Source organism: Ranitomeya variabilis, chromosome 4 (assembly GCF_051348905.1).
Source record: "Ranitomeya variabilis isolate aRanVar5 chromosome 4, aRanVar5.hap1, whole genome shotgun sequence".
In the NCBI taxonomy this organism is placed as follows: Eukaryota; Metazoa; Chordata; class Amphibia; order Anura; family Dendrobatidae; genus Ranitomeya; species Ranitomeya variabilis.
In genome coordinates, this window is record NC_135235.1 from 182,905,989 (window position 1) to 182,930,728 (window position 24,740).

Below are 24,740 nucleotides of genomic sequence, written 5' to 3' on the forward strand. Positions count from 1 at the left end.
ATAAAATGAGAGTAATGGGGATAGGGGAAAATATGTGTAAGTGGGTTGAGAGCTGGCTCAGGGATAGGAAACAAAGGGTGGTTATTAATGGAGCACACTCGGACAGGGTCACGGTTAGCAGTGGGGTACCACAGGGGTCAGTATTGGGCCCTCTTCTTTTTAACATATTTATTAATGACCTTGTAGGGGGCATTCAGAGTAGAATTTCAATATTTGCAGATGACACTAAACTCTGCAGGGTAATCAATACAGGGGAGGACAATTTTATATTACAGGATGATTTATGTAAACTAGAAGCTTGGGCTGATAAATGGCAAATGAGCTTTAATGGGGATAAATGTAAGGTCATGCACTTGGGTAGAAGTAATAAGATGTATAACTATGTGCTTAATTCTAAAACTCTGGGCAAAACCGTCAATGAAAAAGACCTGGGTGTATGGGTGGATGACAAACTCATATTCAGTGGCCAGTGTCAGGCAGCTGCTACAAAGGCAAATAAAATAATGGGATGTATTAAAAGAGGCATAGATGCTCATGAGGAGAACATAATTTTACCTCTATACAAGTCACTAGTTCGACCACACTTAGAATACTGTGCACAGTTCTGGTCTCCGGTGTATAAGAAAGACATAGCTGAACTGGAGCGGGTGCAGAGAAGAGCGACCAAGGTTATTAGAGGGCTGGGGGGGTCTGCCATACCAAGATAGGTTATTACACTTGGGGCTATTTAGTTTGGAAAAACGAAGACTAAGGGGTGATCTTATGTTAATGTATAAATATATGAGGGGACAGTACAAAGACCTTTCTGATGATCTTTTTAATCATAGACCTGAGACAGGGACAAGGGGCCATCCTCTACGTCTGGAGGAAAGAAGGTTTAAGCATAATAACAGACGCGGATTCTTTACTGTAAGAGCAGTGAGACTATGGAACTCTCTGCCGTATGATGTTGTAATGAGTGATTCATTAATTAAATTTTAGAGGGGACTGGATACCTTTCTGGAAAAGTATAATGTTACAGGGTATATACACTAGATTCCTTGATAAGGCGTTGATCCAGGGAACTAGTTTGATTGCCGTATGTGGATTCGGGAAGGAATTTTTTTCCCCATGGTGGAGTTACTCTTTGCCACATGGGGTTTTTTTGCCTTCCCCTGGATCAACATGTTAGGGCATGTTAGGTTAGGCTATGGGTTGAACTAGATGGACTTACAGTCTTCCTTCAACCTTAATAACTATGTAACTATGTAACTATGTAACCGACTTGCAGGGGCGCGATCATTCTGTGACACAGCATATGCGCCACAGGTCGGATTAGCACCAACTTTCATGACACGTACGCTGTGTCACAGGTCGGGAAGGGGTTAAACAAAGAACTGCTTAAATTTTTGCGCCAGAAGCAGTGTGAAAGACTGGTAGAAAGCATGCCAAGACGCATGAAAGCTGTGATTAAAAATCATGGTTTTTCCACAAAATATTGATTTCTGAACTCTTCCTGAATTAAATTAGTATTAGCATTAGTATTGTTGTTTCTACATGATTATGGACTTGTTTTCTTTGCAGTATGTGAGGTCTGAAAGCAATGTGTTTTTTTTATTTTTTTATTTTATTTTTTTTTATTTTGACCATTTCTCCATTTCAGAAAAAAAATACAAAATTTATTGCTTGGAAATTCAGAGACATGTTGTCAGAAGTTTATAGAGCGAGAGAGAGAGACACTCCAGAATGGAAAATGCAGTTAAGGGGCATGCCCAATGTAAAAAAAAACGGAATCGGTAGCCGGATCCACTCATTTCACCTCACGTTTCATCCGTTTTCCGCAGGATCCGTCGCTGTGCGTTTTTCGCCAGACAGAAAAAATGTTGCTCTGTACGATTTCTCCGGCCACCGGAAAACTAATTTTCAACGGATCAGGCAAAAAACAGATGAAACATGAGGCCATCAGGCGCAATCCAGAACTAATACAAGTCTATGAGAAAAAAACTGATCCGGCACCAAATTTTGCCAGATCCGTTTTTTTCAAAATTCGCTGGATTGTGCCTGACGGTAAAAATGATGTGTGAAAGTAGCCTAAAAGAACAATTTACATTTTACTCAAAAATGTACCTATAAAAAGAAATATTAGACAAACTGAACATTTTGCAGTGGTCTCTTAATTTTTGCCAGAGCTGTATCTTTAGTGTCTTCCCTATTTCTTCATAGATTGTAAGCTTGTGAGAAGGGCCCTCACTCCTCTTGCTATCTGTTGAATTGTGTTACTTTGTATTGTCATAAGTGTCTAAATTTCTGAGAAGACATGTACAAAGTGCTGCAAAATATGTTGGCGCTATAGAAATAATAAAAAAAAAATGCTATCAATTCCATGGATGGCAAGAAGAAAAATCAATTTTAGAACAAATGAAGTGAGACCTGTCACTCGAAGCAAGGATCACCAAGCTACGACTTGCCTATTTTGGACACATTATACGAAGAGAGCAATCACTAGAGAAGAACATTATGGTGGGAAGATTTGAAGGAACAAGGCGAAGAGGAAGACCAGCAACTCGATAGAATGAAAATAACAGCGGAGAAGACCCTGGTGGAACTGTTTAGGCCGGGGTCACACTCAGCGTAGGGAAATACGGTCCGTATTTTACATGCGTAATACGCAGAAATATTTCCAAAATAGTGATCCGTATGTCATCCGTAGGCAGGGTGTGGTAGCGTATTTTACGCATGTTTACATCCGTATGTAATCCGTATGCCATCCGTAATGCGTTGTTTTTCCGCAAACTCACAAATTGGACATGTTAATGGTTTTGAGGCCTGAAAATAATTTAAATTATCAGCCTAATCCTATTTAAGGCCTCAACAACAGATGAAACCCTCCCATATGGCCATTTTGTTGCTGTGCTTGGGTAGGTGTTGTGGTGTTACTTGTGCAACATGTCTGACCTCCTGCAATTCACACCAACTCAGCGGGTGTTATTTAATTGGGTCTTGTCACGCCGCTTTGGCCAGCCATACCCTGTGATAGTTGATCCGCGAAGGAGGAGAAGAATAATGTGGGTGCATCCACTTTTGCAGCAGCACACCACTAAAGGGCATTTTCACAGGTTCTATTCAGCTCTGCGGACACATCCTGGAAAATTCTACAACTACTGTCGGATGACAATATCCACCTTTGATATGTTGTTGGAGATCGTACGTCCAGGAATCACGTATCAGGATACCAGGATGCGGAAATGCATATCCGCAGAAGAGCGTCTTCCCCTTACCTTATGGTATGTAATCACCATCCTCACATACTGTATGTTGATGATATTTTTTGGGTAATGTTAACAACCTAGCATATTTTTTGAATTAGCTTACTAAATGTTTTGTCAATCCTATACAAATATGTGTTAAAGGTTAAATGTTGTTATCCAGTGTAAATTTATGAAGGTACACTGTTCTCCTGCCTTTTTTTTTAATCTTTTTTTTTGAACTATGGTTTAGTCTAAGCATTGTAACGTATATATTTTTTGTCTTGTGCTTTCAGATTCCTGTCAACTGGCTTATCTTATGCAGGATTACATCTAGAATTTCTCATAGGGCGGTCAACAATTTCAGGCATTGTACGTAATACATGTATGGAAATCTGGAACAGACTGCATGGACTTGTGATGCCGGAGCCAAAAATGGAGGATTGGCTCAAAATAGCCCGTGCTTTTTCACAATTTTGTCAATTTCCGCACTGTATTGGAGCCCTGGATGGGAAACATATCAGGGTGCGTAAGCCACCGAACTCGGGCACCCAATTCTATAATTATAAGCAGTTTTTCTCTGTAGTAATGTTAGCTGTAGTTGACAGTAACTACAGGTTTATAATTGTAGACATTGGTGCCTATTGGCGAACTGGAGACTCTAGAGTCTTCAATGCGTCCATTATGGGTCGGCAACTACGTGAAAACCTGTTGGACCTCCCACCACCACAACAACTCCCAGGCTCCAATGCTGAACCAGTGCCATATGTACTTGTGGCAGATGAGGCCTTCCAATTGACCAGGCATGTCATGAGGCCTTATCCCCGGCGCAACCTGGATCACCGGCGGTGTGTATTTAATGTCAGACTTTCACGGGCAAGGCGACTGGTGGAGTGCGCCTTTGGCATTATGGCAGCAAAATGGCGTGTTCTCCAGACTGCCATTCAGCCGAGTGAGGCAAATGTTAATGAAGTAATAAAAGCTTGTGGTGTTCTGCACAACTTCACAAGAATTCATGAGTGCTGCTCAACTGACAGTGGTGAAGGCATGTCGCCTAATGTGGGTAGGCCTACAACACAAGTCGGTCCTCCGCGGCGTCCTCTTTCTGGCCTAAAAGTTAGGTATATATTTACAAATTATTTTGTGTCAACTCATGGAGCTACTCCCTGGCAAGATAATGCTGTTTCTATGTTGTAATGTTGAAATATGTATCTATGTATGTTTTGCAAAGTTAAAATCTTGAAAAAAAAAAAGTGTGTTTCTTTGACTAATGTAGCAGATGTTCAACAACCGAGTAATTGTGACTGAAGTTTGAATGATTGGTCAAACAAACTGTAAATGATTTTGGACTCTATTTTTTTTATTTTGAGCCCAAGCCACTTTTTGTGTTTAAACGCCATATTATTAGAATATGGTTTTTTATAAAAGTAATAAAAAAACTTAAAAAAATAAAAAAAATATAACCAAGTGCTACCACAGCAGATTAAAACATAAAAAAATGAAGAAAATGAAATATAAAAAATTATCAAAATATATATATATATATATATATATATATATATATATATATATATATATATATATATATATATATAAAAAAATACAGATTTTCGTATGTTGGTGGAGGACATGGTGGGAGCTTAGGGTTCTGGTCAGGTGGCCTTTGTTTTGCCAATTGTACATCATCCTGTGTGTTGGATGTTTGACCATGCTCAAAATGATGCCCTTGATCATATTGACCAGTTGGTTATTGGCTAGAAAGATACGTGCTTTGAGTCTGGCCCTCATGAGGTTGCAAAAAAGGCCTTGGCTCATAACCCCACCCAATATGGCCATGTCGTCCAAAACCAGGTTGGGACCAGCCTCCAGCACTGGGTCTGGACAAGTGGCCATATTGGGAAGGTTGCTGGAATGTTGGATTATTGTAATGTGATGGCCTTGGTTGGTTTTGGGTGGGAAGGGGTAGAGATGTAAGCACATGTGGAGGGGGTGCTTCAAATACTTGTTGATCATGCACTTGGTGAGATGATGGAATGTGCAGGAGGTTACGTGATGAGAGCTGCCACCTCTCAATGATCTCAAACAATTCATATGGATAATTTGGGGGGTGCATGAATCAATAAGTATTTGAATACACCCTCTCACACATAGCCTTGCCTCACGGGGTATGGGACGGAGGTATCGGGCCAGGCTCCTCGCAAAGGCCTCCTCACCATCATCCTGTGCAGCCCTGGCCAAATAATTTAGGACCCCAGTGTCCACATTCCTGCGACTTTCTTGCAGCTCTCTCCTCCTGCGGCCACGGCGGGAAATGACAGCAAGCTGTGGTGATGTCTCCAGAGGAACTGTAGGGCTGCTACTATTTCCTGCTTCCTCCTGGCTTCCTGGATGTGGTGCTGCTGTGGGTGGTGCTGCAGTTTCTTGTCCACTTGTTGCCTGATCTTGAGTTGGAACTGAAGATGTTGCAGGAGGGAGGACACTGGAAGGATGTGAAGATGGGCCAGCCACCTCTTCCCCTTCACCAACCGGATCTATGATGGCCTCCGAGTCCGAGCCGGTCTCCCTCTCTGTGAGGTTGGACTGTGTTCTGTTAGTAAAGTATGAGAATAAGTAATTTAATTGTTTACTTTGACCGTAAAAAAATATATGTGTATGTGTTTTGATGTTTTTACTTACGCTGTCAGATCCATACTGGGATCCAAAAAGGAGAGTCGGTCGTAATAAATATATTTCCTCTTTTGGCAGGCGCTACGAACCCACTCCTGGCCCTCTGCTGTCTTTCTCTCCTATACTTGTCGCATATGCTACGCCATCGTCTCATAACATCTTCCACTGCAATGAAACATCAAAAAATAATGGATAAGGTCATTGTGCACAGTGGTAACACAAGGCGACAGTGATTTTTGAGATTTTAATGTGGCCTAGTAACCTGCTTTTCAAAAAAAAAGATCATCAATATAAATATTGTTAAAACAAACAGCACAATATGATGTAATGCAAAATAACAAGAATTTCTGGACAGAAGGACAGGGTCCTCTTCCCTCTGTCGCAAAATTTGTGAATACAAACTAATGAATATGTTTAATTCATTGACACTAGGACTCAATTTAACACCTGGATTTATGAGTCACCACATGGATACAATCCACACCTCCTCCAGATGGACTCCAGATAACTAAGAACATTATTCCCACTGCCTCTCCATTTGTAAGAAATTGCCTAATTGATTACCTTGGCTTATCTATGGACTCATCACACTTCCCACACCCTAACAAATGTCCTACTGTAGTATTCTTTAAATGTTGTGCTTGTTTCTTATTAATCTATTTGTAATCTTGCCTGAAGAAGGAGCCACTGTGCTCTGAAAGCTTGCAAACATATTATTTTATAGTTGGCCAATAAAGGTATCACTCCTACAATACTTCTGTCATCATTGGGCAGAAAAGTATCCACATCAATTTCTCTGTAGCAGTATGTAATTTTATATTTTGTTAATGTAACCGACATTTTAAAAAATCTGAATGTAACCCCTTTCTCATGTCCAGCACCATGTATTTAATGGTGCGAGATAAATAAATGATAATAATTTTAATGTAAAATACAATAGGTACTAAATCATGTAGGTAATGCAGTTTCCAATATTAATTAATAGATAAACATGAGTGTACTTACTCATTTGATTCTGGACCTCACGTGGCCGCTGGTCATAATCTGGGAAAAGGATCCCACAAATGCTCCTCCAAGCAGCCTCTTTCCTAGCCCTGTTGGCATAATTGGCATCCCGTTGGTCCCAAATTTTGGGCCTTTCCTGGACCAGGACCAGGAGCATATCAACATTTATGATGTTTGCCATGCTGCTTGGAACTCGTGGAGGCGAGCGCCAGAGTTCCGGGATGTCTGTCTGGCTTTTTCAGCTAATTAGCATGTCTGAGCTTCCTGATTGAGGGCTTGGCACATTTCCTTCCACCTGGAGATGTCTGGCGTATTTCTCGCAAGTCACACTGTTGGTCCGTGTGTAATCCGTATTTTTCTCGCCCCCATTGACTTTCATTTTTTGCGCAATACGCTGACAAACGCAGCATGCTGCGATTTTCTACGGCCGTACAAGACCGTATAATACAGATACGTAAAATACGGCAGATAGGAGCTGGGCCATAGAGAATCATTGTACCGTGTGCAATGCGTATTTTCTGCGCCTCTCATACGTCCGTAAAACTCGCTAGTGTGACCCCGGCCTTAGACTTGCACAGGATCGATCTTCTTAGAGAGTGTTCATCCATCAAGTCACCATGGCTTGAGATCGAGCTGAAGGCCGTTAATAAATAAAAATAATTGGAAATTGGTGGCACGTACAAACTTTTTTTTTTTTATGTATTTTTTTTTCACCACTACAATAATAATAATAATAATAATAAAAAAGGACAGCTTTGGTATCGCTGTTTTTCTACTGATAAGGACTGTGATATACCACATGAAGTTCACTGTTAAAACAATTTCCCCAAAATGTCAGAATTTCTGGGTCTTTTTTGCAATTTCACGACACTTGAAATGTTTTCCCATTTTCCAGTACATTATGTGGGTAAGAAAATGGTGTCATTTATAATTGTAAGTCGTCCAGCAAACAACAAACCCTTATAAGTTGTTGATAGCAGAAAAATAAAAAAAATGTATGTCTCCTGGAAAAGGGGGAGAAAAAAATTAAAATTGAAAAACACAAATTTAAAATGGTTCTCTAATAGCTCAGGGTGAATCATGTTGAATCTTCAGATTCCAAAACTTAATCTCAAAAGGTTTGAATGAGACTCGTGCGTTAATTAAAAAAACTAAAAACAAAAACAGCCCCAAAACATTCATTTAACCCATGCGACAAGTAATATAGGCTGTATATTACATCTTGTGGTCCATTTTTGGCAAATCAAGGCACTTGTTTTAAAACAACTGTGGAGATAACAAAAAGTATATACTATGTACCGTTAGTGAAAGCAACTCTCTCAGCACGACAGTGCTAATACCAGCTGACGAAATGTAATACCGATATTTTGTATCAGTGGAACCTCTTTATATGACATTCATTTGTGAAAGCTAGTAATTAACTTCACCGGATTGTTTTTAATGGTTGTGAAATATTTGCAATTGGTAGTTGCAATCATGTTGTCTGGTGAACTTGACTAGAATCATACCCGTGCCTTTTAATGTTTAAATATTTGTATATCAGTATGTCTTAGGCTACGTTCACATTTGCGTTGTTGGGCGCAGGGTCGTCGACGCATGCGTCATGCGCCCCTATCTTTAACATGGGGGGCGCATGGACATGCGTCGGTATGCGTTGTACTGCGTTTTACGACGCATGCGTCATATAGACGCACAAGACAGGGCGCAGGGGATGCTACTTGTAGCGTTTTCCCTGCGCCGAAAGTCCCGATCTGTAGGATCTTATGACAACACATGCGTCGCAAAAAGCTGCGTTGTGTACATGCGTTGTTCGTTGCGTCGCCGATGCTGCGCCCAACAACGCAAATGTGAACGTAGCCTTACAAAGACTAAGGAAGATAATGGTTTGCTTTTGAAATGTTATGCCAGCAATAGCATGCTTTTATATTTTGATGGAAGTATGCATATCATGTTCATCTTCTAGTTTGTGACACCCCCCCAACACGTTGTGCTTTTTTTTCCCCTCTTCCTTTTTATATGCAGTTAAGTAAAAAAATATCGCCCTGCAATTTGTTGCACATTTTTCCCCAACTCTGTAATACCTCATACATGATCAGAAACGGTGTGGCTACATGATAGAGCTTCAAAAGGGAAACAACACAATTTGGATTTTCAACACAAACTGGTTTCAATAGTTTTCAGGTGCAATTTACAGAGCTTCTGAAATGCCAAAGTAGAAGAAAACTCCCTAAAGTTGCTACATTTTTCAAATTGCACATGTCGGGGAATTCATCCCAGTGTGTTGTGAACATTTTTACAAACCGTTGTCTTCACTGATTCTTTACCATTGCACTCTGTGATAAATTCCATTTACCACTACAATGAGTAGATATAACTAAAAAAGTTAGTTTTTTTCCTTGGCTTATAAGAAAATAATTACCCTGTAATTTATTATGCTCTTTCTTTCAAGCATAGCAATACCCTATATGTGGTCATTCACTAACGTTTGAACGTGCAACAGAACTTAGAACAGTTTTGACATTTGTTTTTTAGATCACATATTTTCCTAGAATATTTCTTTGGCACCATTTGCAGTGCACTAAAGGGTTCGTGCCCACGATCAGGAATAGTAGCGTTTTGGACGCAGCATATTTTCGTTGCATCCAAAACACTGTGTTCAACATTGCAAGCACAATTGATGGGATTTTTTAGAAAGCCCATGCCACCTGTGCTTCTTTTTAACACTGCGTAAACTCAGTGCTGGTGTACGAGCCACAGCATGTTAATTTCTATGATATGCTAGTTTCCACTGCGTGTTTTCCACAATACAATGTCATTAGATGTGGTAAATCTGCATATTACCTGAACACAAGTGCGGTAATTAGAACACAGCATTTTGGACTCAGCCAAAATATGCTTAGTTCAAAATGCTACTATTCCTGATAAATGGCACATAACATAAGTTGCCAGAACAACCGAAATACGCAAAAGTGCCTATGGTTGTAGGGCTTCTAAATGTTAAGGCTACGTTCACATTAGCGGCGCCCGCCGCAGCGGCGGGCGCCGCAGCGGCGCCGCATGCATCATGCGCCCCTATATTTAACATGGGGGCGCATGGACATGCGGTGCACTTGCTTTTTGCGCCGCATGCGTCCCTGCGGCGCCCGCGTCGGGTCGCGGAGGACGCAGCAAGTTGCATTTTTGCTGCGTCCAAAATCAATGAAAAAAAGGACGCATGCGGCGCAAAAAGCTGCGTTGTGCATGTGTTCACATTTGCGCTGTGCGTTGCGGCGGCGACGCTGCGGCGCACACCGCAAATGTGAACGTAGCCTAATAAAGGATTCTTCCATTATACTTATCTTTTGCACCTTTGGTCTCTTTGAAATATAGGAGCACCACAAGGTACAGTATAGTGTATTAGATTAGTATTCTAGCTCTCACGGCTTCTTACAGTGTACATCAAGTCATCACCCATAACTCCATGATTAGTTTTTTTCATACTGCGCTTTTACAAGGGATTCTTACTCTGCTGTGATAATAGTGCTCACAGAAGTTGAAAACACTTGTATTTGAGGTGATTGTCATTAAGTGATTTAATCCCTTAATGATCGTCAATACGTCTTTTAACTGACCTGAGATATAAGAGACTAGGATCTCCATAGAGGAGACAATCCAGCAGCTGTCGGCTGTACACTATAGCTAACAACTTGCTGCATCACTAACGATCAGTGTTGGCACCGTCCATATCTGTTTAGCCCCTTAGATGCTGCTGTCAATAATGACTATATCATATAAATGTTTAAAAGAGTGTGGGGGCTTCCTCTTTATCCCCAGGGGCACCCGGAGATCATGATTGTGTGGACCTGATGTTTTCCATGGCAATTCACAAGCAAATAGCGACCTTAGTTTGCTTGTTATAGTGACCTGTTCAAGAGTCAGTGACATTTAGGTGGTAAAAATACACTTTTTAATTTCTGTCATGTCACTTTGCATTAATTCCTGAAAATCACCTGAAGGGTTAATAAACTACGTGAAGGCAAATTTTAATATGTCATTGGGTGCTGTTTTTAAAATGTGTAATTTTGTTTTTTTTTCTAATATATAGGACCCCTAAAGTCACTTCAAACCTTGAGAAGTCCCTAAAAAAAATTATAATGTTTTAAATTTCCATGAAAAATGAAAAATTGCTGCTACATTTTTAAACCTAAAATGCTAACAAAATAAAATAACATTTTACAAATGGTACTAATGTAAAGCCAACATGTGGGAAATATTATTTGTTAATGTTTTGCTATGGTATGACTCTCTGAATTAGAGACAATCATTCAAAGTTTGAAAATTGCTAATTTGTTTTACATTTTTATCACATTTCTGATATTTTTTATAGATAAACACAAAACATATCAACCTAAATTTACCATTATTATAAAGTATAATGTGTCACGAAAAAACAGTCTCAAAATCACTGGAATTTGTTGAAGCGTTCCAGAGTTATTACCACATAAAGTGATACTGGTCAGATTTTTAAAATTTGGCTGTGTCATGAAAACAAGCAATTTTTAATCACATATGACAGTCACTGCGAAAGATGTATATAATTGTAAGGGGCATTATGTCAGTAAAATAATTAGTAAAGTTATATCTGCAGGATTGTCTCAAAGACAAAGGACATAACATCTGCCTACTCTTACAGCAGGAGCTCAGAACCACAAGGGGAGAATGGTAGAATACTGAGAGGTGGCAAATATGGCAGTTTCAAAATGAGCTAGCAAATGGTTTGTAACTGGGCAGAATATTTTCTATTGACTATATAGAGAGACTAAGACCGAGATACAGGATATTTGAAATTCCGTAACTTAGCCCATCGTCCATTCACAAACAGTAACTTTTAAATGGGCCAATCCGGGTCTTCCTGGAAATATGAGCCTATGGTCAGGACAATACGAAGCTTCTCATTTCTCCTTCCCACAAGGAAACAGAAGTTAACTGTAAACTGAAACGTTAAGTTATTTCTGTTTCTCTCTTTTTATTTTAGAACTGTTTTGCATATTTGTTTTTTTGTTTTCTTATATATATTTTATTATAATCACTGTATATTTTTATATTAAAGATTAAAATCTTTAACTTTGATCCTTGTATTCTCTAGAGAATCCATAGCTTTTGAGAGTGTGACCTTTTGACTGTCAGACAGTAGCATATTTTGGGGACTCATCATTCTGTGTGTTTGAGTGGTGGCTGCATGAGTCAAGTTACTGGAGTGTGTGGATTGTGTTGGGGTGTGATTTATGCTCACTTTTTAGCCAAAACTAGATGTTGGGAGCTGGTTGGAGTAAAATGAGATATAGTAACTCTTGCAGGCGCACCCCACGTCATGTGTTGAGAAGTGTGTTCATGATAGTCACATATTGCTTTTTAATATGGAATAAATAAATTGAGAGAAGTACATGAAAAAAAAGTTGGCGTTCAAGATGAACCTGAGCTTTATTTATTTATTTTTTAGTAGAGACACTCTCACCAGTATTTTTTTTTTTTTTACAGTGAATTCATGGTAGAAGAGCATGAGTTACAAAAAGAAAAAATTCAGGAAGATTATAATGACAAGTATTGGGATCGGCGATACACCATTGTGCAACAGCAGATTCCATCATTCCTTCAGAAGGTTGCAGAAAAGATTCTAAGTACAGGTAACGAGGAAAATCAAACTAAATTTTCTATCTTTACCCTTTTTTTTTGTTTTTGACCTCACCTGCATATAGTAAATTAAAGTTGTTTCTTTCTAAAACTATTACTTGTTTTACACTGTTTTTTTTACCAGGTAAATACCTTAATGTAGTAAGAGAGTGCGGTTGTGATGTCACATGTCCTGATGCTAAGGAGATAATTTATACACTTAAAGAACATGCGTATGTTGAACAAATTGAGAAAGCATATAGCTATGCAAGCAAAGTACTCTTGGATTTTTTGATGGAAGAAAAGGAGTTGGTTGCCCATCTTTGGTATGTGAAAATGTGTAATACATTATTTTATTATTAATACAAATTTAAAAGTGAACTCTACTTTCAGCAAAAGTAGAAGTAAGTTTTAGACACTTTGTAATATACAGTACCAGCCAAAAGATTGGACACCTATTCATGCAATGGTTTTTCTTGTTCTTATTGGAATGTGCACATTTTAGATTTTGAGTGAAGGCATCAAACTATGAGAAAACCACATATGGAAACAAGGAGTAAAGAAATATGTGAAACAAACCATAATTTCTAAAATGTTCTATTCCTGAAATTGCTCCCCTCTTTTTGTTTTGATAATCACTTTATACACATTTGCCATTCTGTCAAGCAGCTTCATCAGGTAGACACTCGTCAAGAGTTAATTTGTGGTATCTCATGCCTTCAGAAAATGTTTCTGACCATTAGTTGTGTTTTCCAGTGGCAGTTTTGGTATACTGTGCTATACAGTACTATACTTTGCTGATATATATTTCACAATTGTGCAAAACTAAAATAAGAGCCACTCCTCTAAGTAAATAGAAAGGATTGCCCATTATTTCTCTAATATATGAAAGTTAGTCAATCCAGAAGATTGCTAGAACCTTAAAGGTATCCTAAAGTTCAGTCATGAAAACTATCAATCGCTATGATGTGTAGTGTGCAAATTGCCTCTTCTGAGATATTTAATTTCCCAGAGGAGCATTGCACGGCGAATAAGCCTCCTTACCTTGACAAGCCAGCTGGTATGTCACTCTCCATAAGGAGAAACGTTACCCCTTAGACCCCTATGATGTGTAGTGTATTGAATGGTGACATTCAGTGTTGGACTGGCCCGCCGGAAAATCGGACAATACTCTGGTGGACCTCCATGCTGGATATAGTAAGGGCTTGCAGGTAATCATGGTCTTTAGAAAGACCACGGTCCTTTCAGAAGCCACATGCTACCATTGCATCATGGCTACCAGGAACGTCACTGCTATGCACCGTGCGCTGACGTCATCATGTCGCGCATAGCGGTGACTTTAAAAAAAAAAACAATCGTCTGTGACCATGTTAAAGTCAATGCCGATATGAAGCTGCTAGATAATACTGCCGGGGGAGCGCAGGAAGGTGAGGAGAATGTTTCCTATGTGAATAGGCAGGGTAGGGGGTCGATATAGGGGCCCAGAATGGGGGGAAGCATAGGGACCCAGGATAGCTGTGGATACAAAGAGGCCCAGGATATGGGGTGATACATAAGGACCCTGTATATCCGAGGAATTCATAGGTACCCAGGATATGGGATGGATACATAAGGGCCCAGGATATGAGGGGAATAGATAGGTGGCCCACAATGTGGGGGGGAAATACATAGAGCCCCTGGATATGGGGGGAGTACGTAGGGGCCCAGGTTATGGGGGTACATAAGGGCCCAGGATATGGGGGGAGTACACAGGGGCCCAGGATGTGGGGGATACATAGAGACCCAGGTTATGTGGGGGATACATAGGGGCCCAGGATGGGGAATACATTGGTGCTCAAGATGGAGGATATTATTAAATAAGGGGGGCCTGGATGGGTGACCATTACAGTATGGGGGCCAAAATGAGGTGCACACATTATTAGTATATGGTGGTAAGTGGGGACATAATTACTGTAGGGCCAATTAGGGGACCTTATTACTGCTGTAATATAATTTACTTTTGAGGATACTGTCTTCCATGGACAAACAAAAGGGAGACCCTGTTGCTGTGTAGGGCGGCACTGTAGCTTTTTTTTCTTCATCTGGCATATCTGACGAAGTGTTATAATTGAAGAAAAAAGTGTGGAACATGCTCTAGAAGTGATCAGCTATAGATAACTGTCTTATTTTACCTGAGACGAGTCCTTGATGGAAGATGAAGTTCTTCAACTGGAAACATCACCGGTTAGGCAGTGCGTTCTGTAACACTGAAACTATACACTGAAGGGGTCTCAAACAAGCTGCCTGTGAGCCACATGCATCCTCCGAGGCTGCTTCACACGGCTCACAGGCACTGTAGACCCTTTGACAGTGTTGTATATCAGCTGAACTGCTGATATAAATAAATATATAAATATATGAAAAACCAGCAATTCATATGCCGTATTGTGTAAACTCACTGCCGGAGCCGACAAGATAGAAGAGATGGATTACATACAGTAAATAAAAAAAGAATAGGTAGATATATACTGTAGATGCCAGTGACAAATTCAATTAGTACAGTGTGTGTGCAGCATACTGTCATGTATCTAATTAATAAAAGATTAATTTTTTCCTGAAAAAATGGTGTGGGCTCCCGCATAATTTTCGTAACTAGCAGAGGAAAAGCCGATGGCTGGGGCAGATGTTTATAGACTGGGAAGGGGGTAATACCCATGGAGCTTCCCAGGCTATTAATATCAGCTCACAACTGTATACTTAGCTTTCACTGGCTATTAAAATAGGCAAAGGGTCTCCTATAATTAGTAACCAGCAAAGGCTATGCAGACAGCTGCGGGCTGATAATAATAGCCTAGGAAGGGGCCATGGATACTGCCCTTCCCCCAGGCTAAAAATATCAGCTCTCAGGCGCCCCAGGAAAGGCACATCTCTAAGATGCACCAATTCTGGCCCTTAGCCTCACTCTTCCCACTTGCCCTGTAGGGTGATAGTTGGGGGGGTTGTCACCTTTGTATTGTCAGGTGACATCAAGCACCGAGGTTAGTAATGGAGAGGTATCAATAAGACGCCCCCATTACTAACCCCATAGTCACATTGTAAGAAAACAGACACCCAGAAAAAAGTCCTTTAATTGAAGGAAAGACAGACTCCTTTCATATTCTAATTAAACCATACTTACGACCTTGCCTATTCCCCCGATGCCCTCGTCATCTGCAAAACAGGTTAAAAAAAAAACAAACAACAAAATTTCTCACCTTTCCGCAGAGATGCTTTTGTCCCACAACGGATCTAGCTCTGCTACATCTTGATGTCGGGCTGCATAGATGTATGATGCATCCAAACAGCCTGTCATCCAGCTGACCCTGAGCATCATGTGCTCAGTGTCTACCTATGAACTGATATTCCCTTTCAGAGGGCACCGCAAGCGTGAAAAAGTTTTCCTGCTCCCTGTGCCGTCTGACAGGTCCTGCGAGTTCACAGGCAGTGAACTCACTTCATCTATGTGACGTTGGTGCTAGCTCCGTGTTAGAGAAATTCTCACTGTGATCTGCTGTGAAGTCACTGAGCTTGAACTGCGGTGACTTAATCACTGACTTTTTCCTATGGTGCTGAAGTCACGGCAGTTCATCCCTGCTGTGAATGCAACGTCAGTGACCGGAGGTTACCTCTATGACGTCACCGCTAGTCAATGAGACTTCACTAGCAGCTGCTCATTCACCTATGTTTCTCAGCCTGGACGGTCGCATCTTTGCACTGTCCAGGTTGAAAACTGTTAATCCCCCAGACATGGATTGCGGCGTGGGACAGAACGACAGACAGATATGGTATACTGTTGTTTTTTTTAAAATTGTTTTATTGCAGGAGAACAAGGGCTTCGGTGCGATTTGGCGTTAGGTGAGTATAACTGTGTTTATTTTTAAATAAAATGGAAAACTGTTTTTAGTCTTATTTCTAATGAAGAACTTTTTTTCTGGCTGTTTATTTACCATGTAACTATAGGATTAGTAATGGATAGGTGTCTTACAGACGCCTCTCCATTAGTAATCTGTGGTCTTGGTGTGACCTGACAATACAAAATTGACATCAACCCCACAAATATGACAATCCCCCCCAGCCACTGTTACAGGGCAAGTGGGTAGAGCCAGACAAAGCGCCAGAATTGGCGCATCTAATAGATGTGCCTTTTCTGGGCAGAAACGGGCTGCTTTTTTTAGGCTGGGAGGGAGCCGATATCCTTGGCCCCTTATCAGCCTGAGAATACCAGCCCCCCTCTGTCTGCTTTAGCAAGACTGGTTGTCAAAAATGGGGGGGAACCCCACCACGTTTTTTTCTTTTTACTTTATTGAAAGATTCCACAGGATAAGGTTACAAACATGTAACAGTGCAGTGTAAGGTCAGAATGATCATATAGTCACCTTCCACAATAACATAGATGTAACATCACGCTCTCAATAATAGAGGAAACAAAGAAAAGCGAACAGACAGAATGGAACATAGCATATTGGGATAATTTCCATTATAAAGCATTGCACACTCAAATTAACATTCTTTACCAGAATTCAGAACTCGTACCGGTTTGGGTCATAATAATAAAAAAAACCAAAAACACTCCTTGAAGTCTACATATACCATCACTTTCATATACTGGAAGGGAAATACATCAGAGTTCGCGTCGTGAGATAGATGAAGTCATGGCATTAGGAGATGGGTATGTTAAGGGTGAAACACACCATCTCTCCCATATCTTATGGAATTTCTGGGGACATCCTCTATTTCTATATAATACACTGCTCAAAAAAATAAAAGGAACAGTTAAACATCAGAATATCAATCCAAGTAAATCAAACTTCTGTGAAATCAAACTGTCCACCTAGGAAGCAACACTGTTTGACAATCAATTTCACATGCTGTTGTGCAAATGGAATAGATAACAGATGGAAATTATTGGCAATTATCAAGACACACTCAATAAAGGAGTGGTTCTGCAGGTGGGGACCACAGACCACATCTCAGTACCAATGCTTTCTGGCTGATGTTTTGGTCACTTTTGAATGTTGGTTGTGCTTTCACACTCGTGGTAATGAGACAGACTCTACAACCCACACAAGTGGCTCAGGTAGTGCAGCTCATCCAGGATGGGACATCAATGCGAGCTGTGGCAAGAAGGCTTGCTGTGTCTGTCAGCATAGTGTCTAGAGGCTGGAAGTGCTACCAGGAGACAGGCCAGTACACCAGGAGAAGTGGAGGGGGCCGTAGTAGGGCAACAACCCAGCAACAGGACCGCTACCTTTGTGCAAGGAGTAAAAGGAGGAGCACTGCCAGAGCCCTGCAAAATAACCTCCGGCAGGCCACAACTGTGCATGTGTCTGCACAAATGGTTAGAAACACTCCATGAGGATATTCTGAGTGCCCGACGTCCACAGATGGGGGTTGTGCTCACAGCCCAACACTGTGCAGGACGCTGGGCATTTGCCACAGGACACCAGGATTGGCAAATTCTCCACTGGCGCTCTGTGCTCTTCACAGATAAAAGCAGGTTCACACTGAGCACATGTGACAGACATGACAGAGTCTGGAGACACCATGGAGAGCGATCTGCTGCCTGCAACATCCTTCAGCATGACCAGTTTGGCAGTGGGTCAGTAATGGTGTGAGGTGGCATTTCTTTGGAGGGCTGCACAGCCCTCCATGTGCTCGCCAGAGGTAGCCTGACTGCATTTAGGTACCAAGATGAGATCCTCAGACCCCTTGCGAGACCATATTCTATTGCGGTTGGCCCTGGGTTCCTCCTAATGCAGGACAATGCCAGACCTCATGTGGCTGAAGTGTCAGGCATTGAAGCTATGGACTGGCCCGGCCCACCCATTCCCCAGACCTGAATCCGATTGAACACATCTGAGACATCATGTCTCGCTCCATCAACCAACGTCACGTTGCACCACACACTGTCCAGGAGTTGACGGATGCCTTAATCCATGTATGGGAGGACATCCCTCAGGAGACCATCCGCCGCCTCAACTGGCGCATGCTCAGGCGTTGTAGGGAGGTCATACAGGCACGTAGAGACCACACACACTACTGAGCACATTTCCTTGTCTTGAGGCATTTCCACTGAAGTTGGATCAGCGTGCAATTTGATTTTCCACTTTGATTTTGAGCATCACTCCAACTCAAGACCTCCATGGGATATTAGTTGTGATTTACATTGATCGTTTTTAGGTTTTACTGTTTTCAACGCATTCCACTATATAATGAATAAAGATTTACAACTGGAATATTTCATTCAGTGATATCTAGGATGTTGATGTTACAGCTGTTGATCCTGGTGGCCCAGGCCCAAGAGACCTCGAGTGAAGAAAAAAAAAAAACATTGGGTAAGGTGATTGCCAGCCTTTTCTTACCACCAGTTCAAACTGTGCTCACTCTGCCTATTCGAGTCTTTACCCCTCTCGAAGGAGTTGAAATCCAGATAGCCAGCTTTTATGGAGCAGTTACTCCTTGTTGTGTGGACATTGGCTACTGCTCATGACGGTAATGTACCAGTGCGATGTGTCAATCTCTGGGAGGGCGATCTCACGCTTCCGCCCAAGAGTGAAATAGCCTGTCTCATGTTCATGCCGGAAGAGCTGATACCACCGCAAGCAGTGCAGCTGGCAGTGAATACGGGGATCCCTGGACAGTGGCCTTAACAGCGTCCTCCGAAACAGAGTCTAAGAAGGACACCGAATCATGGAGCAGATGCAGGCCTAACTAACCAAACTCTCACAACAGGTGCAACAGGTGGAAGCCATGCTAGAGCGATACCAGGATGTTTTAGCTCGTCACAACTATGATTTCGAGTGTACCACAGCTATCATCCACAAGATTCCAACAGTAAACACCACACCTATTAGGGAACGATATCGACAAATTCCACCACAGATGTACCAGGTGGTGAAGGATATGTTGGTGCACATGTTGCAGAGTGGAGTTATCCGAGAGAGACAAAGCCCGTGGGCTGCACCCATTGTCCTACTACGAAAGAAGGATGGGACCCTGCGCTTCTGCGTAGACTACTGGAAACTGAACACCTGCACCATGCGAGACTAGAACCCACTACCGAGTATTGAGGAATCATTGTCTGCCCTGGGAAACACAAAGTACTTCTCGTCGTTGGACCTAGCCAGTGGGTTTTGGCAATTCTCAATGTCCGAGCAAGACCTGGTGAAGGGGGCATTCATACTGTTTATGGGGTTGTTCAAGTTCAACTGGATGTCTTTTGGTCTTACCAATGCACCCGGGACCTTCCAGTGATTGATGGAGAGATGCTTAGGAGACTTAAACTTTGAGGCTACCCTCATTTACTTGGATGACATCATCGTCTACGCAGCCACCTTTGAGGAGCACGGTTGGACCAAGAGTTGAGTCTGCTACAGAAGCACGACCTGAAAGTGAAGCCCCAGAAGTGTAACCCCTTTCCCGAACAGATTTAATACCTGGGACACGTTGCCTCCACTGAAGGGGACTGTCGCACGAGAAGATAGCAGCCGTACATGGTTGGCCCACCCCGAAGACTGTAAAGGATGTCCGGGCTTTCCTGGGACTAACTAGGTTCTACCGACAGTTTAAGAACTTCACTCGATTTGTTAACCCACTGCTGGAGTTGTTTAAAGGAGTACCGTCTGGTGCAAAAAATAGGACCATTCTGTGGGGAGACAGGAAGAAGCTTTCCGAGCCTTAAAGATGGCTCTAACTGAAGCACCCATACTGGCGTACGCAGACTTCTCTCAACCCTTCATCCTTCATGCCGATGGAAGTCTACATGGAGTAGGAGCTGTGTTGTCAAATGCAGTACAGTGAAGATCGAGTGATTGCTTATGTGAGCCGGTCACTCCACGATTCTGAATGAAATCCAGACAACTACAGATCTTTCAAGCTGGACCTGCTGATGTTGGTGTGGGCAATGACCGAGAAGTTTGCTGAGTACCTGTCTGTGTCTGAAGTCTTGGTGCACACCGATAACAATCCTTTAGCTCATCTGGAAAATGCCAAACTGGGGGCTCTGGAGCAGCGATGGGTGTCCCGCATGGCTAAGTTCCGATATAAGATCGCCTGTCGGATAGGAACTGAGAGCACGCACGCCAAAACTTTATCGAGAGTGATGCACAAGCGACCTGGACCTAGTCGAGATGAAGAACTGGAGGCTGAAGAGATCCCTGAATTTCGTAATTCCGCCACGACAGTGGTGGGCACACAGGGACAGATCGAGGAGGTGCCCAGGTGATACACCCTGGGACGATCCCGTGACGACTGAGTACGACTTCAGCAGGAAGATAGGGAACTCACTCAGATGTGGCAGTAGGTGGCTCGAAAACAACTTCAAACTATCAGGGCAAACTATCAGGAGAAACCGCCAGATGGCACTTCCCAGCGGTTTATGCTGTCCTGACAGTGAGAACACAGAGTCTCAGACAGCCTGTGACAGCTGTACTCAGAGCGCCCGAGAGCTGGGCAAGAAAACACCGATACAGCAGAGATGGAGAGAGCAGAACGCCAGGTGGTGAGTGTACTGAAAGGACCTGTGGTCACGTGACAACAGGGGGCGGGGCTTAGCATCCTGTAGCTGGAGTATGCAGGATACTACAGGAACAAAGGGTACAGGAGAAGGGAAAGGGAATCACCGGATGCCAGGGAAAGCATGAGGCAACAGAGGGAGACGCAACCCAAGACAAGCCGAGGTCAGTAAACGGGAGAGGTAACGTGGTACACAAGGAGTAGGGTAATCAAGAATAGTCAGGGACGTGGCAGGAGTTAGAAAACCAGAGAAGCAGATACACAGTACAGAATCAAAAGGCAAAATCACACCAGGGAACAGAACCGAGTCAGAACCATACAAGCAAACTAGAATACAGGCACAAGCAAACAGAGGTCAACACACTCAGCGAATAGCATAAGTATAACTGACAGAGATTGAAGCTTCCCAGGGCTATAAGAAGCTCTCCCCAAACCAAAGAGGCCAATAATAAGCCCCAGTTGTGCAGGTCAGAGCCTGCACTGACCAAAACATTAACCCCTGGCGTGCAGGTCAAACCCTGCACTGGGATCATGACACCAACCAAGGAAACAGGGACATCCTGTCTCCAGGAACTCTGCAGATCCTCCAGCAGTGGGAGAGGCTCCAACTAAAAAATGGTCTATTGTATCGGAAAATCCTGTTGACCTGAGAATTGGGAGTCACCTGGCAAGTGGTGCTCCCTGAAACACTGCTTCCTAAGGTGGCCATAGAGGCTCTCCAAAGAGGGGCCTACTTTGGCCCGGAGAAGATGTTCCAGTTGCTGCAGAAGTTAGTCTATTATCCTCGTCTGAAAGATACAGTAGTTGAAGCCTGTCGACAGTGCAGAAGCTGTGAGCTAGCTAAACCTCCAGAACAGAGGGCCCCTACACAGACTGTTATGACTTCTGCTCCCCTAGAGGTGTTGTTGAGTGACTACTTGACTATAGGCCCGGCTCACCTTCAATATGAACACTGTCTGGTGATGACCGATCACTTCACCAAATTTGCTGTGGTGACTCCAAACCAGGACCAGACTGCTGAGTCGGAAGCGCAGACCATTTGCAGAGACTTCATTCAAGCGTTCAAGTGTACGGCTGTCCGAAGAGAATTCACTCTGACCATGGCGCCAGCTTTCAGGTACTAGTGATGGAAGAACTGTATCGCCTGTATCAGATTGAGAAATCCCGGTCGACGTCTTACCATCCCCAAGGAAATGGAGCCTGTGAACGTTTCAATCGAACATTGATTCAGATTCTGAGGACGTTAGCGGAAGACAGTAAAGTTCGCTGGCCTGAGTTTGTGGCTGAATTAATTTGGGTGTACAATAACAGAGTACATCGCACCACTGGATACACCCCATACACGCTGCTGTTTGGCCGACAGGGGCGAGAGATCGCTGAGCTGGAATTAGATCCAGAGGAGGTCTACCCGTGGATGGGGGTGTCCACCTGGGTCCATGAACTTTGACACTGGATGCAGACCTTACTTCGCCTGGTGCAGACTAAGTTCCCGGGAACTTGAACATCCTGAGATAGATCCCCTGCGGGGGACAGCTCATAAGGTTGGGGGCCGTGTGTGGTTCGAGACAAACGTCCTCGAGGCAAGTTGGAGTATCGGTGGGAAAAGACCCCGTATCGGGTGAAACGCCAGATTGGAACCAAAGGTCCTGTTTACGAGATCCAACCTGAAGGAGAAGAATGCGCTCCCACTCGAGTAGTACATGCCAACATTATACGTCCGTGCTTGTCACGGGACCCCGACTAACCAGAGAGAGCATAAGTTGCTCCTGAGCCACCCCCTCCTGCAGCCTTCAACTATGACGAGGAAGAATTCTCTGACTCGCCACCCATTCACCCAGTAGACGAACAGGAGCCTGAAGCTCTCAAAATGGCTGCTCCATTGAACCTGCCGTCGCCCATGCAACCTGACTCAACTACCCAACCTGAATCAAACTACTCATTCTGGCTTACGCCACACCGAACGGACGGCAGCTGGAATACAACCAAATCAATGCGAACAAGGCCTAGTTATTTGGCAGCGAATTATCCAAGAGATGGAGGAGTGTCAATGTTTGCTACAAAAACTCTCACTCGTGTAATGGTGAGCAAAAGGAGAGGGGGAGTGTAAAAAGGAGGATGGGGCCGTGAGTACCTGCTCTGTGCCTGGTCCAGAACTGTCGGGGCTGTCACCTTTGTTGTCCGGGGGAAAGCTTAGGGGGCCGGACCTACTCTTGCATCTGGGAGCAGGGGGTGTGGCTAAGCTAAAAAGCCACAGCACGCGCGGAAGCGGTCAGACTTGGCTGGAACAGACAGCGAGCAGCAGGGAGAAGCGAGTTCTCCGTCCCTCGAGCAATGCAGCAGCGCAGGCCCGCACCCGAGCATCTCCGCAGAGACTGTTCACAGAGACGTGCAGTGTGCTCGCTGACCCTGACAGAGCAAGATGCCAAACGCTTCGGGCCCGTGAGTACCATGTGTGGGTCACCAAGAGAGAACTGGGTATTGGACAGACGTTTTCAGCCCACCTTACCAGCATATACCTTCCCGCTCACGGGAGACCCTGATAGTGGTGCGGCCTTGTTTGCGCCGGCCCCATATGTTAATGGACTAGGGGCTCAGCGGAAGGTACCAGACACCGACCACTGCTGCCAGAAGACGGACTACCGTTACCAGCTGAACCTTGTACAAGCACCATGCTAGCCGTTGTGGGCGCTATTGACTCTCCTGCAGCATTCACAAGAACTGCCATTATCTGAATCATTGTTCCTCAACTCTGCATATCCTTTACATTTGGACTGTTATTATCCCCGTTTAACCCTTGCTCTGCCTTCTGTCACGGCATCATGCGACCTGCTCACATAGGATATAGTCTCTGTCTCTCCAGTTAAGAAATTTGGCCAGTAGGAGTCTAGGAGGAGCCCCAGAGGACTCCGTTTCCCAGGTACACAATGTGCCCTCTCCACCGCATATGCAGCAGAGAAGGTTGCTCCCGGAAATAGATTACACATCCATTTTTCCACGAAGTCACTGGGGTTATTTCCTTCTGCCTTTTCCGGCAATCCTGTTATACAGATATTGTTGTGCCTCAGTCTATTCTCTAAATAATCATGTTTTTGTACGTGCATTTAAAATTTTTATCACTCGGATACGCTCTGGCAAAGGCGCTGTTTGGTCCTCCAGTCTTGAGATTCTGTCCTCCGCCTGTTGAACTTTCTCTCCGAGGTTTGACATGTCATTGTGAAGGAGTCCCAAATCAGTTTTAACCTCTTGAATTTTCCCAGTCAGCAAAGCTGTGCTGCTTTGAATGGCAATTAGCAGTTGTGTGAATACCTGTTTCAGAGTGGGTTCTGAATCCATATCCTCTGGTTCTTGTGACATTGATGCTTTTCTTTAAGACAATTTGTTTGAGGGTTTCTGAATTGTCAAATTATTTCCCCTGGCATAGGTCCTCAGCTTGTCAGCTGCAGATTGTCATTTATTAGGACTCAAAAGGAGCACTAGATGGCAGTAGTGCTCTGCAGCCTGCAAGTGCATAGGATTTTATCACACTGGCCAGTTTCTCTAGTGTGCACAAGGAAATCACTCCAAACAATGAGGGGGAGCGGGGAAGTTGTTCCTTAGGGTACCGTCACATTAAGTGACGCTGCAGTGATATAGACAACGATGCCGATCGCTGCAGTGTCGCTG

The 24,740-nt window shown here is 43.2% G+C and overlaps 1 protein-coding gene across 3 annotated transcripts in view; it reads left to right on the plus strand.

Annotated features, from left to right (window-relative positions):
- TUBGCP2 (tubulin gamma complex component 2) overlaps positions 1-24,740 on the plus strand; it is a 362,650-nt gene that overhangs the window by 147,115 nt on the left and 190,795 nt on the right. For all 3 annotated transcript variants that reach the window (XM_077259452.1, XM_077259455.1, XM_077259454.1), the window contains exons 9-10: positions 12,414-12,559; positions 12,691-12,871. In XM_077259452.1, coding sequence (XP_077115567.1) covers positions 12,414-12,559; positions 12,691-12,871 — 327 coding nt within the window. The remainder of the gene's footprint in view (positions 1-12,413; positions 12,560-12,690; positions 12,872-24,740) is intronic.